Raw genomic sequence first — 16,755 nt, forward strand, 5'->3', positions numbered from 1 at the left:
ACAAAAAAAACTAAAATGCTTGGAAAAAAGTTGTCCGTATATCTATCCTAATGGCTCGTTATTGGTCATGCTTTGTTCCAATTTATATATATAGCAAGTAAGTACTGTATTTTTTGGGAGTAAATGAGAGAAACACCAAAGATCAGAGTCCCATTTTCTCTTGAAATAGAACGCAGACTAAAACAGCACCTACCGTGCCGAGATTCAGGAGGCAGTAAAGCCCGGTAAAGACGCACTTCTCCGCATGTCGTTCGCCGTCCGGTTGATCGGACGGAACCCCTTCATCCTCCACGTCCTCCACCAGGTCGATTCCGTGAGAGAAATCTTTGACATTGTCGCGGTCGAGCTCTTCCCGTTTCACCTCAACTTTGATTTTAGCTTCCTTTTCACCGAAGAGGTAGTTCTTTTCGTCTAAAATTGTTTCCTTCATCTTCTGAAAGTCCAACAACATTATATGAGTCCATCAAGCTTTTAACCCTTATTTGGTTCTGATATTATCTCCAGACGACGTCGGTCTTGCCGCATTCTATTGCACACTCCGGACGCAGTGGACCTGCCCCATCCCTCCCCTCAATGAAGGGAGACATCAGTATGAGGCAGCCCCTTGTTAGTTCTCTCAACGTTCAAACAACACAAACGTCATCTTCAGGGTGATGAAGGAACTGAAGGGGAGTGCTCAAAATAATTGGGGTCGTTTTGGTCACTTTTGTCACTTTTCAACCAGAAAAAAAATTATTGAGCTATCTCTTATTGTTTTAAACCTTCTCGACTTTCGGATCCGTATCGCAAAGGTTCAGAAATTAGAAAGGCCCAAAGTGCTTCAAATTTCAAATTTAATAGCGAAAACAAATTAGCCATATAGTGATAGTCTACAAGTGATAAAACTTACCATTTTCTTTTTGTCTTCCTCAATGATGTGACCATATCGTTTACACACAAATATTTGTCCTAATCCTGCTCATCCATTTTGGCATTTCCATCCCCTCCCAATGATAAACTGAATGATCCACAGATTATACGTGAATAATCAATGGTTCAAGGGGACTTGAATTTCGCAGGTGTTCCGGGGAAGGTACCCCCCTCCCTACTACAATAATGAGTAATATACTAGATTGAAGATGCATGTTTATGTTTCATCATCCTCATTGAGATTTTTGGGGGCCTTTTTCAGTGATACCGAGGGTCTTTGCCTCCTGCTTCCTCCGAGCTATGACCCTGCAACTTCAGCTTCCAGTACGTGTATGCTCCTGCGAGTGACTGTAAGTTCTTTCCTCAGACCCCTGTGTGATGAGGTCTTCCGTGTTCTATGCACTGGCCCAAGCTTCACTATCTTCCATTAGGAGTTTGGCGGTTTATTGATCATTTTGCTGACTTACATAATGAAGCGTGTCTCTGTTCTCCGACACTACAGGCAACGCCTATTCATACTTTTTGTCATTTCCATGATAATTCACACATTTCGACACGTTTCACCCTTGCTAAAACTATGGGTTAATGACCATCCCACAATGGGTTAATGACCAGCCACGTGTGGAATTTAAATTTCCCGCGTTAGGTTTTCGCGCGCCGCCGCGAAACACTTACCTCGTATCCAATTATATTTTTCGAGACCCATATCTCGGTTGTACACGCGCACTGTACATTGATTTCTAAAACCGAGGTCGAAATAGCAGTAACGACAACAAACATGTCTGCCTTTGCAAAAAAGAAATCTAAGAAACCAATTGATGTAAGTTTCTGTGATAATTGATGTGTCAATTTTCATATTAACCCGGTCATGTTCTTTTCTATATATGTCTGATTCGGTTCGTTGTTTTTTCTGCAGCCCCTGAATAAGAGGATCCCTGAAAATCCGAAGTATAAAGATGTCCAAGCCGTTGTCGATACAGGTGCGTGCACACTTCCATTCATTTTGTACACAGTTTCACACAATCATATTTCGCCAGGTCCCTATGTATTGCCTGGTGGTCTTTGATCTTCTTTGCTCTAAATCTTGAAGGTGACTCCGCTAAACCTCTGTTAGTGTGTAAATAGCGGAGATATTGGATGGACAAGGACAAGAATAAGAGTTGACCAGCAGAGAGACTCGGAGAGACACTGGTCGTCCAGACTAGAGGCAGAGGCCCGGAGGGGGCTAAACTTTAGAATCCCCGATCGGAAATGACGTAGTTTGATCGCATTCAACTATAAATCCACTGAACAGTGGTGCTTGGTTAGTCAACCGATGACCTTTTTTTGGGGTGTGATCGGGGATTCTAAACTCGTTCCCCGGAGGGATGCCTGGGCTAGGCTGGGCCTGGGGTTCGAGCTGATGCGATGATCCTGTCCTTTTGGCAAACATTGAGTACGCCAACCATCGCGCTCGACACAAACATGAAATGAATAGTTTTTGTTGTACTATGTGTACTGTCTTGTCAGATGGGAAAAACCCCTGGCCCTGGCGACCTCGTGGTCAACTTGGTCTGTCGGACGCACTTCATGGCTCCTCCTGTCGATTTTTAGTGTCTTATCGACTCCCTTTCATCTGTGTACTAGATCCATGGTCACCTGCAAAACTATTGACTGTTAAATTTTACAATCCCGATCAGAAATAACGTAGTTTGAACGCATTCCACTATCATGTATATAAATCCATTGAATGGACTTTATTTCGTCAATCAATATTTTCCAAATATCTTTCCAGGATCAAGTGTCAGCAAGTATATGAGGAAGGTGGAAGAGATCAGACAAAGTAAGTCCTTAATCTGGTGATCTTCCTTATTTTGTATGAAGATTTTAGTAAACCAGCTGCACTGACTGTATGGTATGGCAGTGAATGACTGATGTTAAAAACGATCACACATTTGAAACTTCACCCCATGCACAGAGACAGTAGGTCTAAAATTGACATTGAAATCAACCCAAAGAAATCAAGTTGCTTCCTCGATCAGCCATTTACTCTCAGAGTTCTCAGAGCAAGGAATGCATAAAAACAACTAAGTCCTATTGCGCTCTGGAGTTGGTAAATCTCTGCCTGAGCTTAGCCCATGGTCACGCTGAGCAGTCCTATGAGAATTAAACCAGCCACCCCTCAAACACTTGTGCTACTTTATTCATTGCAGATTGCAGTGATGAGTTTTTTGTTGCATGCACCTGCAGTGATCCCTACAAACTAAAGATTTTGTCACATATGCAATTGTGACTCTGCATTAAAAATCACTAGTGTACGTTTTGTTTCAATACGGTGTCAAATCTGAATCACTAAGGAAAAGCTTGGCTTATCATTGAACCTTGGATGCCCTTCAAAAAAGTTAAAGAGCTTCATGTTGTTTTTCACAACACATTTTTTGCGAGCAAACAACTGAGCACCTAGTGTGTGATGTACAGTTGTAAACAAGCTTTTTTGATGTCGCACATTGAAATTCTCATGAAGCTGTGTCAACTATCACATGTTTGATCAAAGGCTTGTAGGTAGTTCCAATCCCTTCTGTATATTTGACCTGCTTGCCTAGAAAAATACATTGATACATTTTGAGATCTACTGCTATGCCTTGATACACCAAGTTCTTGTCTTTTGGTAGGTTCATTTTGAGCTTGTCATTTGTGGGAAATTCAAGCCTTCACTTCTGTAAACTCAAACATCTTTACGTCCATGAGAAGAGATCAGATAATTAATGAGAAATTCGTATCATTAAATCAATAATTACAGGGCTAAAATGTTATTCTAAAAATAGAGTTGTCATTACATGAATATTAAATGAAAGCATGCAAAAAGGGTTTGTTGCAGCCCTAACTGTTAATGATTTATTCATGGCTCAATCAGTGCCAGGCTACTGTACCAGCACGTGCATGGGCATGTTTACAGCAGGTCCTTTGAATTGTTGTTACAATGTTTACTGCACGTACAACGTTTTGTCAGACAGGACGTCATTTGTTAATGTGATGTATAAAAAAGCTCTGTCAGTTTCATAAAAAATTGTAAAAAAAGTGTAAACAACGAATTGGCGACACAAACAGCATGAACAGCGTACATTTATACATAGCTTGGCCAGAGTTGCAGGCTTTGTTTACTACTATTTTTGATGACTAAAAATATCCCCCCCCGGCCCCAGATAAACTGTAGTGGTCTATGATATTGTCTGTGATCTATCGTATGCTAACGTGTTTGAACCTCAAACCTATTTCATGATTGCTAAGCCCCTCTCTCAATCAACCATGTAATAAATTTCTATTATGGCCACATTGAAAATTAATTTACCGAGTCAATAACTTCTGATGTCATTGTGCCGTAAATTAAATTTACCACCAATGAAAGTAAAATTCATTTCTCGAGTGTAAATTCCACTGCTTAGCAACGGTGTACACTGTCGCACGTTAAAACGTTACCAGTCGAATGTCTATTTGGTGGTAAAAGGATTAGTGGGGACACTTTTAATAGCCTAGTTAAAGATCAGTCATGTAAACCAGTGCCTTAGGAACGGCCGAACATTTCCAATACCACTATCGACTTTTCCGATTCTCTGTCAGAAGTTTTGATCATCTTTTGAAAATAGACAGGAATTGCATTTTGTCGTGTCTGTGTTGGTGTGACATTTTAATTGCTGGACTCATTCCTGCATTAGTTTAGGACGAGGCATTCTGTGAAGATAATCCATATCTCTTTACTTGGGTTTCATTTCTTTTGTGGATAAAAAGCAATATCTCTTGGATGCTGTTCCAAAATAATTCTAAATCACTTTTTAGCAGACACATGGTAGATTATTCTGAATCTGATCAGTTTTCTGTTATGATTCTCTATTGTCCTTGTGGACAGAACTCATTCTGGATACAATAAGTCTGCTAAGACTGCTCACCTACCACTAGCCAGGCTGCCAAACTTGGGAATATCGACATTTGGACTATCCTGAGGGATTCATTTCAATGTGAACTGAGCTGTGACAGATTTGTCTGGTCTTTTGAACTAGTGGAGCGATACGCTGTGCTGGACAAAATAGTGATAGCAATGTCGTACCGTGTTTTACCACTAACTAAATATCCTCTTGGTCGGAAGCCATTCCCGACGAGGGAGCCTCGGAGGGACTTGGGCGAGATATTGAGGGCATGCACATTGAAGGCAGCTGAAGGTATAGTAATCTGACATGGTGGGAACCTGTATCTTTTAATCTAGACTTGCTTCTAAAGTTGGCTGACATCTTTCCTAGATAATGTTTATGCTATAAAAGTCGGTGGTGAGAGTTGTGGAAACCTAAAAAGATCGGATTGCCAGGCTGCTAGTGGACTTCATGTGAGAATGATGTCAAGTCCAACTAAATTGTGCTACCGGTAGTCCTGGCAGGACCTTGATTCCTGTCTTGGAAAATGTGTCCCAAGCCTGCAAGATCTTCTAATGGGTTGACTTCTTCAGCCATTTTCCTAATCAATAACTGGACATAACCCGTCCATTACATGAAATAATTGCCTCGTTCTCATGTTTGTCTATAAAATTGCTTCTTGTTTGGTTGTTTGTTGGGCTGATTGAACATTGACATTGGCGATTTGGCAAACAAAATGTGTAGTACCGTACCCGGCTAATTTCATGTTGACGTTTGGTATTTCACTGAATATGTTAAGTTCTAACCTAACAATAAAACACAGTGAGAAAAAAACGAAAATGTATAGATGAAACTCTTTTAAAGTTTAATTTAGTACTTTGTATTCAATCATTAAACCCCATAAAAAATTTCTGGTGGTTATATGAAAAATAAATTGTGTTCTCCAAGAAGGAAGTTCGCATTATTGAGGATTTATGGGGATTGGCCAAGAAATTTTGAAACCTCAGGAGACCAATTTGCACCGTAATCTTTAAACTCCAAAGGAATGCACTTGGTACATGTAATGTATGCAGATGGAACTTGTACAAGAACTTCTATCTAAGTTTTGTGGGATTAACTAAGCATACTATAGTACCATCTCACTCACTGTATTATCCATTTGTACTTATATATTTGTCTTTCCAGATTACAGATACAGAAAAGATGAAGTGTTCAAACGGATGAAACCTACCACATTTGTTCAACTGGTGAGCCTTTGTGTTTTCTCTAGACAGTTTTTATGCAGAAAGTGTCTTTCAAACTAACAAACTAAAGTTAGATAAGAATATTGCATTTGCATGGTACATGGTTGCTTTTTTGGTCTGGAGGTAAATATGAAAACTAAGGTCTGGTATTTGAAGCCAGAAAAGATGTGAAAGAACGTTGCATGATCTTTTTATAATCTAATTAGTTGAAGTTTGCATGTCATTCTTTGTTGCAGATGATTCAGGTTGCCGAGATCAATGCATTGGATAATGAAGTTGATGAGAATTTCCCTCCAGGTATGTAGCATGGCTTGTGACTCCGAATTAAGCAGGTGACTATTCTGGGTTATAGACACCGTCAAGTGACGTGTGACCTGCAGTCGAGTCCTAGTTCATGTCAAAGTGTCACTTTCTTGCCGGTTGTCAAATTCTTGGATTAAGATGTGAAGTTTGGGAATCTGAACCTTTAGGACATGGCAACAATTCCTTCTAATGAGATACCAATGGTTGTGCACAGCAAATTTGGACCTGCGAATAACAGCAAGGCTAAGAGTGACTTTTTGAGGTTGACTGTAGGTAAATCATGAAAATCTAAACTCTAAATCCAGCTAAACCAAAACCAGAACAGAAAAAAGGTAAGGTAGCACTACTTGTGTGCTGGAGACGTGAAGAAATATGATGTTTGTGCAGAAAAATTTAAAGTGTTGTTTTTTTGTCGATTTTTGAGTGTCACATACATTTCTGCTATACTTCATCTCTGCGTTTTCACAGTCGTGGTAACTGTATTGCATATCACTGCATGTTTCCTATACATACTGCATGATCATTCTGTGATGCTATGAAATTAGACCTAAACTCTTAAGTGCCATGCTATCATCATCATATCATACTGAGCTTATTGACATTGTATCTCTGGGTAGAAAAGAGTAAATTGCCTTCTTGCTCAAAGTTTGTAGCAACCTTTATACTAGCGTAAAGTCTTGCTAGTTGCCTTACCAGTGGCTTCTAAGGCACCTCTAAGATTTAGCTTTTCGTCTGAATATACATATACATGCCAACCCCATAGCCTGAATCTCCATCGCCTGCAATTTTCTGAAAATTTGATATCTTCCTCCAGATGGCACTGGCGATACCATGCGACCAGACACAGCAGATACAGCATTACCAGATATGACCGGTAACGGCCATGACACTGCCGAGAATGGGAAGGAGGACGACCACAGCCCGGCACCATCCTTGGCCCTCACTGAGGGAGATTATGGCGCTACTCCTTCCAACATGAATACTGCTAGGTCTACTCTGCAAAGGTGAGTTGACATCTGTGTTGTTGTGATTCGTATCTGTTGTATTAAAAAATGTCGGCTTGAAGAGAACTGTTATAATGCCCAGTCAAGTCAAGAATGACCGACTATGCCAGGGTACTTTACAATAAGCCAGAGAAATGTTTCTTCAGGAGGATCTTAAAGTAGGAATATAAATGGCTACCCAGATGAAAGGGGGCTTGAAATCTTTCAAAATTCTGATAAGCCATATTTCTACATGGCAAAGTGACTTGACGACATTTTTCAGAATTTCCTATTAAACAAATTTCCTGATTTTTTGAAGGCGAACTGAAACATCACTGCAGAGGTAAGAGTGTTCATTGACACTGAATGAAATGTTACAACGTGGCACTGGATTTATGGGCGCACTGAATTTATGGGAACACTTCTATTCTGCACTCACAAACAGTTTACGCTAGTATGGAACAATCTTCTAATGTATCATTGTACTTCTTTTCAGTGTAATGCGAGGTGTAGGCGAGTTAGATGTAAACCGACCAAATACTCCTAAAATGCTTATAGATGAGACTAGGCCATATCTACTCCTGGATCTGAGGGATCGGGACGAATATGATGAATGCCATCTCATTACAGGTGAGGCCAACTGAGCATCATTTTCTGACAGCATTATGTATCCCCTAGCTGTCCATTCGTTCATGTCTGTGATAGGTTGGTGGGGGGGGGGGGGGGGCATATGCCTTGCTGTGTTTTTCTCTTCATGTCCTTTATAACATGATGGATAACCTTTAACATTGTTGCTTTCTATTTCCAGCATTGAATTATCCACATGCCATGCTGTCAAGATCGGTAAATTTTGAAACAAAAGATATGCTGGCTTATGTATCCTTACAATCAACATTATAGCAGTGAAATACCACTGCTCCTCTGTCCTCAAGAAAGGGGTTTTCATAATAGTAAATCTCACAATTTCACTAAGTGAGATGGCCACAAATGAATGTGGGTTTTCAGTATATTACACCAACAGGTGATGTTTCCTTGACCTTGCCCCAGAAAAATCAACCAGGAAAAATCATCCTAGTTTATGACGAAGATGAGAAGATAGGACCTAAAGCTGCAAGCACCCTGGTCGAACGAGGATATGATAATTTGTTTATGCTCTCTGGAGGTAAGACCAGTTGGACAAGTTTACTACATAAAACGGCTGTGCTGGTATTTTATGTCACTTTTGTTTCATAGTTTTGTTGCAAATCTTCTTTGTAAGTGTTTGCTGTGCACTTGGAGTTGATATTCTCCATGGAGTATTCCTCCTCAAAGGCAAGATGATCATCTTTTACTTGCCACTTTGTGGCCCAACAAGCTCCTTAGAGCAATTTTAAAAAGCCCTACTGTATTGTAGATCTTCATCAACTTATCTGGTAGTGTTCTCCCCATAACTTGCCAAATGTATTCTGTTGTTTTGCATTGCAGGCTTGAAGGTGGCCTATAAACTCTTCCCCCGTGGCCTCATCACTGGAACCGTCCCTGTCAGTATTTCACCCCTGAAGAAAGGAGCAGTCAGGGAGCGAGCCTCGCAGACAGAATTCTCTTACGATGACCTGGATACATTGAATTCACAATTAGATACTGCACTGGATGACCGCAGCACTGGAAGTAAGTCAACATTTGGTACTTTTTGTATTCAAAATCCCTCCACTTGTAATCAGACCGATGCAAAAGCCTGAATATGGCTGCTTTTGTTTCTTTAAGCCTCCCATTTAATCCATTCCTTTCATTTTCTAAATGTTGTCTGTTCCTATCTTTCCAGGTCGTTTGAGCAAGGCCTCAACCTCAGCCAGCCGTACTGCATCTCAGATGACCAGCAGGAGTGTTGCATCATCCATGACAGGCAGTATCACCGGCAGAGCTCCATTCAAATGATTCGCAGCACGGCCATACGATCACGAACTGCTCAGGGTGTAATTGGGGGTTTTGGTCTCTTTGGATTGGCAGTCTCAGACTGGAGTTGTGACATTACAAACTTTTTTCAGTGACTAGTGACGCATAGTTGTTGACATCATGTGGCATTTATGAGAGATATGATTGTGGAGGCACACCCAAGCAAAAGTTTGTAGTAGAAAGATTTCATTCATGGTATTAACTCTTGACTACCCACATTTTACCATCTTGATGTATCAACGGTTAACATTCACAAATTTACTTGCTCATTATCACAAGCCCATCACCCTTGAAGCTTCATGATGCAAATTGATTTCCTGTTATACAGTCTTGTATAGTTTCGTCATTATCGTAGAAGTGGCTGAGAATTCTCATTGGTTCAGAAATCACTCATGGTTTGAATGAGTGGTTGTGACCCTTGAGATCGATATTTAATAGTCGTTAAAGAGGTTGGTTGTTTTTTAAATGTCCTGTTTCCTTACGAAGAGCAATCGCGTGTGATACTGCTAACTCTTTTTAACAGTATTATCATCTTGTTAAGCTGTTGGTTGATCTTCCTTGGTTTCTGAGTGCTGTCTTCCATAATTGTTTCACTGATTATTTCTCAATAAGAAATGCGACTGTCCTTTACCACTGGAAAAACTGTCCTCCCAGTAGATTGGTGTTATAAGATTTTTCATCCTGTCGGGTGGGTTCCACAACGTTTGGGTGATTCAAGTATTGATGCCAATTCTCTGGGCCAGGTGTATGTCATGGATGTCGTGGCTCTGATTTATTTCCAGGTTAGAGCCTGATTCATGAATGATCACTGCCACAGAAATTGCAATGAACTAAAGCTACTTGAGATTTTGACAATTTTTTTGGATTTGCAAAGCACAATGCTGTTTATAATGTGATGTTTTGATGTGCTGTTTGACACCGTGTTGTGTTAACTTTATCAATTTCTAGTGTCAGCTGTCTGACTTTCTGTTACTTAATCACTTCATGACAGATATGATATATATCCTTCAAATGATTAACCCTATTGAATAATAGTTTGGCATTCACTGATTTCTGAAACCATTATTGACAAGAACTAACCCCACAATCAAGCCTTCTGATTGGCTCATCTCTAATGCATGCAGAATTCAGCTGATTTGATTGGGCAATCCACTGGAATTAAACCCTTTTTTCTTTTGGAAATTACTGAATGTTGTGAAAATTACATAGTTATTGTACATGGTTTACTTGTCACATAGTTGTATCACATGAAGCTGGTCTTTTTGTGATGGGGGGGGGACCTTTGAGATTGTCCAGTAGTAATCCATCCACTTTCATTAATCAACTTGGCCTGATATGAAATGTCATGTGCATGTACCACTACCTGATGTAACTGTTACTAATACAATGCATTTCATGTGTCAATTTCTACTTAGTATCTCCCTCCATATTAGACAAACGAATATTTGTTATCGTTATATATGATTGGAGTGGCTGTTAAATTGCTGCAGTACAAAGCTGTAATTCTTGAATATGTAGGATTGTTAAAAGATAGTCAAATTTCAGTTGGGTTTATAGTACTTGTGTACTTATTTTCATACATTAGTCTCAACAGATTTCTTTGCTGTTTTGTATTCATGGCAGGAAAATGGTTCACTGCTGAATGAGATTATGGATACTTATCAAAAAGTTGCAGGACAAAATGCTGTATAAATAAAAGTAGAGATTTTGTAAGAAATGATGTGTGTTCGACACTTTATTTTATGTATGATTCTCAAATGACTGTTGATAGAATTTTGTACAGTGTAGAACCAGTGTAGAACCAGTGTAGGTGTTTCAATTGTTGTCATTATTGAATGTCAGTTCAACAATAGTGTAATTTGATAATGTCTGTGCCAATTCTCTGTAAATGATCTCCTTGATTGCATCCTACCTGTATGTGTTCACTTCAAAACTGTCGAGAACTAACTATAGAGTAAGTCCTACCTGCATGTGTTCTTGCACATCCCAATCTCTCCAAATGTAGATTTTTGAATGACTCAAAATGTCTGTGATATTGTGGCATTTCTGTATGGTTCTAACATCCTTGTAGCACTAACATTAACAACCTTCTGACATCATTGTCATTTAGTGAAATGCTAATGTACATACTGGGCAGAATCTGCTGTGGCCATCTGTGTAAAACAGCATATAAAGTCAGAGAGTTGTCCCCTATCGCTTTAGGAAGTGGACTGATCGGGTATCAAACCCACAACCTTATTTCAAATATCAGTCATACCTCTGTGCCACTCTAAAAGCCAATATTTTGGTCAAATAAGTCAAATGCAAAATTCCTTCTCTTGAATCATTTTGGTTTACTGAATGTTAAATGCTTGTGCCCAGTGTCCCATCTCTATCCCCTTAATTCCTTGACATTTAGTGACACTTGACATGTACTGTAAGTTCTATGAAGAGTAACTTGTTGCAGGCAGTGACCCATGAAAAATATTCTGTTAGTTACATATTTGTGAGGTGTCCTTAAACAAGTGAGTAGTACATGTTATGCGTTATCAGAAAATTGTGGTGAAATGGCTTCTTTCTGATGTCGAACGCAGACATTCACTGAGTAATGAAGCGTGCTGCCTATTTTCAGATTTTATCACCAAGGTGTGGCACTCTATTGTGTATTTATGTTTGGTGTGGAGCTGTGCTCTTAACACTATATTCAGTGCATAATTGAATGCATTAATGTAGAGATAGCAGTGTATAAGTTTTATTGTATCAAAGCTGGAATAAAACATCGCTACACATACATATTCTTTCATCATTTGAAGCAATTTACAGCAAGTGTTGTACAGAGAATTAGAGAAACTTTCTCAAAGCTCGAGTGAAGGAAGAAGAGAGAGGTTGGAATGCTCCTTCACGTGATCTGTATGCGCTCTTTTGAACATTTTTCATTTGAGGTGGAAGACAGTGGTCACAGCTAACAACCAGAGTACATCACACACTGTCCGCCAGAGAAAGTAGGAACAGTTGCCACAAGAGCGACCATCACCTGATGTCACATTAACCTGATCCATCTCCCATTACACCAGTCAGTATCAGCAGGATGACACATTCAGACAGACCAATCTGCAATGTCACAACCTGATCCATTTCCCATTACACCAGTCCGTATCACCAGGATGACACATTCAGACAGACCAATCTGCAATGTCACAACCTGATCCGTCTCCCATTGCACCAGTCAGTATCACCAGGATGACACCTTCAGACAGACCAACGGTGTAGAAGTTTAGAATGTCCCGGGATAGAATGTCCGGAGAGCGAAGGATTCTCTTAGCTTTGGCGGGAATGTCTTCTGGTTGTCTGCAGTGACCATTGGCCCCCATATCATTTCTCTGCTAGGAGAGTCCCTTGGTTGTGTGCTGTGACTGTTGTCGCTGTCTCTCTACTGGTAGACAGTGTTCACTGTCTTCTGGTTGTCTGCAGTGACCATTGGCTCCCATATCATTTCTCTGCTAGGAGAGTCCCTTGGTTGTGTGCTGTGACTGTTGTCCCTGTCTCTCTACTGGTAGACAGTGTTCACTGTCTTTTGGTTGTCTGCAGTGACCATTGACCCCCATTGCGGCCGGAAATGGTGAATGTGTTCGACAAATAGCGTATCATTCAATTTGATCGTGTGGCCTATGCAGTTCCAACATCCTACACTGGAGACCTATATCCATTCTTTGCCAGGAGGACAGTTCCCTACACTGGATGTCTGCTGTGACTGTTGTTGGTGTCTCTCTACTGGTAGACATTGTTCACTGTCTTCTGGTTGTCTGCAGTGACCATTGGCTCCCATATCATTTCTCTCCTAGGACAGTCCCCTGGTTGTGTGCTGTAACTGTTGTCCCTGTCTCTCTACTGGTAGACAGTGTTCACTGTCTTCTAGTTGTCTGTAGTGACCATTGGCTCCCATATCATTTCTCTGCTAGGACAGTCCCCTGGTTGTGTGCTGTGACTGTTGTCCCTGTCTCTCTACTGGTAGACAGTGTTCACTGTCTTCTAGTTGTCTGCAGTGACCATTGGCTCCCATATCATTTCTCTGCTAGGACAGTCCCCTGGCTGTGTGCTGTGACTGATGTCCCTGTCTCTCTACTGGTAGACAGTGTTCACTGTCTTCTAGTTGTCTGCAGTGACCATTGGCTCCCATATCATTTCTCTGCTAGGAAAGTCCCCTGGTTGTGTGCTGTGACTGTTGTCTCTGTCTCCCTACTGGTAGACAGTGTTCACTGTCTTCTGGTTGTCTGCAGTGACCATTGGCTCCCATATCATTTCTCTGCTAGGAAAGTCCCCTGGTTGTGTGCTGTGACTGTTGTCTCTGTCTCCCTACTGGTAGACAGTGTTCGCTGTCTTCTGGTATTCTGCAGTGACCATTGGCTCCCATATCATTTCTCTGCTAGGACAGTCCCCTGGTTGTGTGCTGTGACTGTTGTCTCTGTCTCCCTACTGGTAGACAGTGTTCGCTGTCTTCTGGTTGTCTGCAATGACCATTGGCCCCCATATCATTTCTCTGCTAGGACAGTCCCCTGGTTGTGTGCTGTGACTGTTGTCCCTGTCTCTCCACTGGTAGACAGTGTTCACTGTCTTCTGGTTTTCTGCAGTGACCATTGGCCCCCATATCATTTCTCTGCTAGGACAGTCCCCTGGCTGTGTGCTGTGACTGATGTCCCTGTCTCTCTACTGGTAGACAGTGTTCACTGTCTTCTAGTTGTCTGCAGTGACAATTGACCCCCATATCATTTCTCTGCTAGGACAGTCCCCTGGTTGTGTGCTGTGACTGTTGTTCCTGTCTCTCTACTGGTAGACAGTGTTCACTGTCTCCTGGTTGTCTGCAGTGACCATTGGCCCCCAATATCATTTCTCTGCTGGGAGAGTCCCCTGGTTGTGTGCTGTGACTGTTGTCGCTGTCTCTCTACTGGTAGACAGTGTTTACTGTCTTCTGGTTGTCTGCAGTGACCATTGGCCCCCAATATAATTTCTCTGCTAGGAAAGTCCCCTGGTTGTGTGCTGTGGCTGTTGTCGCTGTCTCTCTACTTGTAGACAGTGTTCACTGTCTTCTGGTTGTCTGCAGTGACCATTGGCCCCCATATCAATTCTCTGCTAGGACAGTCCCCTGGTTGTGTGCTGTGACTGTTGTCGCGGTCTCTCTACTGGTAGACAGTGTTCACTGTCTTCTGGTTGTCTGCAGTGACCATTGGCCCCCATATCAATTCTCTGCTAGGACAGTCCCCTGGTTGTGTGCTGTGACTGTTGTCGCGGTCTCTTTACTGGTAGACAGTGTTTACTGTCTTCTGGTTGTCTGCAGTGACCATTGGCCCCCAATATCATTTCTCTGCTAGGAAAGTCCCCTGGTTGTGTGATGTGGCTGTTGTCGCTGACTCTCTACTTGTAGACAGTGTTCACTGTCTTCTGGTTGTCTGCAGTGACCATTAGCCCCCATATCAATTATCTGCTAGGACAGTCCCCTGGTTGTGTGCTGTGACTGTTGTCGCGGTCTCTCTACTGGTAGACAGTGTTCACTGTCTTCTGGTTGTCTGCAGTGACCATTGGCCCCCATATAATTTCTCTGCTAGGAGAGTCCCTTGGTTGTGTGCTGTGACTGTTGTTCCTGTCTCTCTACTGGTAGACAGTGTTCACTGTCTTTTGGTTGTCTGCAATGACCAGTGACCCCCATTGCAGCCGGAAATGGTGAATGTGTTCGACAAATAGCGTATCATTCAATTTGATCGTGTGGCCTATGCAGTTCCAACATCCTACACTGGAGACCTATATCCATTCTTTGCTAGGACAGTTCCCTGTACTGGATGTCTGCTGTGACTGTTGTTGGTGTCTCTCTACTGGTAGACATTGTTCACTGCCTTCTGGTTGTCTGCAGTGACCATTGGCTCCCATATCATTTCTCTCCAAGGACAGTCCCCTGGTTGTGTGCTGTGACTGTTGTCCCTGTCTCTCTACTGGTAGACAGTGTTCACTGTCTTCTAGTTGTCTGTAGTGACCATTGGCTCCCATATAATTTCTCTCCTAGGACAGTCCCCTGGTTGTGTGCTGTGACTGTTGTCCCCGTCTCTCTACTGGTAGACAGTGTTCACTGTCTTCTAGTTGTCTGCAGTGACCATTGGCTCCCATATCATTTCTCTGCTAGGACAGTCCCCTGGTTGTGTGCTGTGACTGTTGTCCCTGTCTCTCTACTGGTAGACAGTGTTCACTGTCTTCTAGTTGTCTGTAGTGACCATTGGCTCCCATATCATTTCTCTGCTAGGACAGTCCCCTGGTTGTGTGCTGTGACTGTTGTCCCTGTCTCTCTACTGGTAGACAGTGTTCACTGTCTTCTAGTTGTCTGTAGTGACCATTGGCTCCCATATCATTTCTCTGCTAGGACAGTCCCCTGGTTGTGTGCTGTGACTGTTGTCCCTGTCTCTCTACTGGTAGACAGTGTTCACTGTCTTCTAGTTGTCTGCAGTGACCATTGGCTCCCATATCATTTCTCTGCTAGGACAGTCCCCTGGTTGTGTGCTGTGACTGTTGTTGGTGTCTCTCTACTTGTAGACAGTGTTCACTGTCTTCTAGTTGTCTGTAGTGACCATTGGCTCCCATATCATTTCTCTGCTAGGACAGTCCCCTGGTTGTGTGCTGTGACTGTTGTCCCTGTCTCTCTACTGGTAGACAGTGTTCACTGTCTTCTAGTTGTCTGTAGTGACCATTGGCTCCCATATCATTTCTCTGCTAGGACAGTCCCCTGGTTGTATGCTGTGACTGTTGTCCCTGTCCGTCTACTGGTAGACAGTGTTCACTGTCTTCTGGTTGTCTGCAGTGACCATTGGCTCCCATATCATTTCTCTGCTAGGACAGTTCCCTGGTTGTCTGCTGTGACTGTTGTCTCCATCTCTCTGCTAGGACAGTGTTCACCGTCTTATAGCTGTCTGTTGGTACCATTGTGTCTGGTCTTTCTAATGGGACGGTTCTCCTTTTCTAATGTCCGCGGTCCTCTTGGCTGCCCAGACAGTATCTACTGCATGTCATCTGGTTTTTCAGCTGTGACCATTGTCCCCCATTTCTCTGCTGGGCCAGTGTCCACTGTCCTCTGTACTACCGAAGGAGTAGTTAAGAGGTTTCAGGTATTGAGATTTCACAGATCTCATGTGATTATTGCAGTCATTTCTGAATTTGCAAGGCCAGTTATATTGCACCGAGTCACTGTCAAGGGTGATTGGACTAAAGCAGAATCATGAAGCAATACCATCAGACAGCAATGTAGCTCATTCTACTGAAGAACAAGGAAGTTGCAAAGTTCGGCCAATAGCACTACTTGAATTCAAATCCTGGTAGCTGGCCAGCTGACAGTTTGTATCATTGCATGACGATCTGGCAGCTGACAGCAACAGAAAGAGCTGCTAATTGGTCTTCAACCTTTCTGGATAAAGACATTAGTACCTTTATTTCAAGGCCATTGCCTTTAGTAAAAAGAAAAGACTTTAAAATGCAACATCTACAATGACA

At 42.0% G+C, this 16,755-nt stretch overlaps 1 protein-coding gene across 1 annotated transcript; it reads left to right on the plus strand.

Moving 5' to 3' along the window:
• The first annotated feature begins 1,682 nt into the window (after window positions 1–1,682).
• Window positions 1,683–12,008, plus strand: LOC135491347 (centrosomal protein of 41 kDa-like). The gene is made up of 11 exons (XM_064777152.1): window positions 1,683–1,729; window positions 1,826–1,889; window positions 2,684–2,731; window positions 5,976–6,037; window positions 6,271–6,331; window positions 7,152–7,341; window positions 7,817–7,950; window positions 8,129–8,196; window positions 8,368–8,482; window positions 8,785–8,967; window positions 9,122–12,008. The coding sequence occupies exons 1-11, from the start codon at window positions 1,688–1,690 to the stop codon at window positions 9,232–9,234; spliced, it is 1,080 nt and encodes a 359-aa protein (XP_064633222.1). The 5' UTR covers window positions 1,683–1,687; the 3' UTR covers window positions 9,235–12,008.
• The last annotated feature ends 4,747 nt before the right edge of the window (window positions 12,009–16,755 follow it).

Source organism: Lineus longissimus, chromosome 7 (assembly GCF_910592395.1).
Source record: "Lineus longissimus chromosome 7, tnLinLong1.2, whole genome shotgun sequence".
Taxonomy (NCBI): domain Eukaryota; kingdom Metazoa; phylum Nemertea; class Pilidiophora; order Heteronemertea; family Lineidae; genus Lineus; species Lineus longissimus.

Bases quoted from the DNA above. Each gene is read 5' to 3' on its own strand.
- LOC135491347 (XM_064777152.1), top strand. From the start codon at position 1,688: ATGTCTGCCTTTGCAAAAAAGAAATCTAAGAAACCAATTGAT. The intron at 1,730-1,825 runs GTAAGTTTCTGT...TTTTTTCTGCAG, and splicing joins AATCTAAGAAACCAATTGAT to CCCCTGAATAAGAGGATCCC. The intron at 1,890-2,683 runs GTGCGTGCACAC...ATATCTTTCCAG, and splicing joins CCAAGCCGTTGTCGATACAG to GATCAAGTGTCAGCAAGTAT.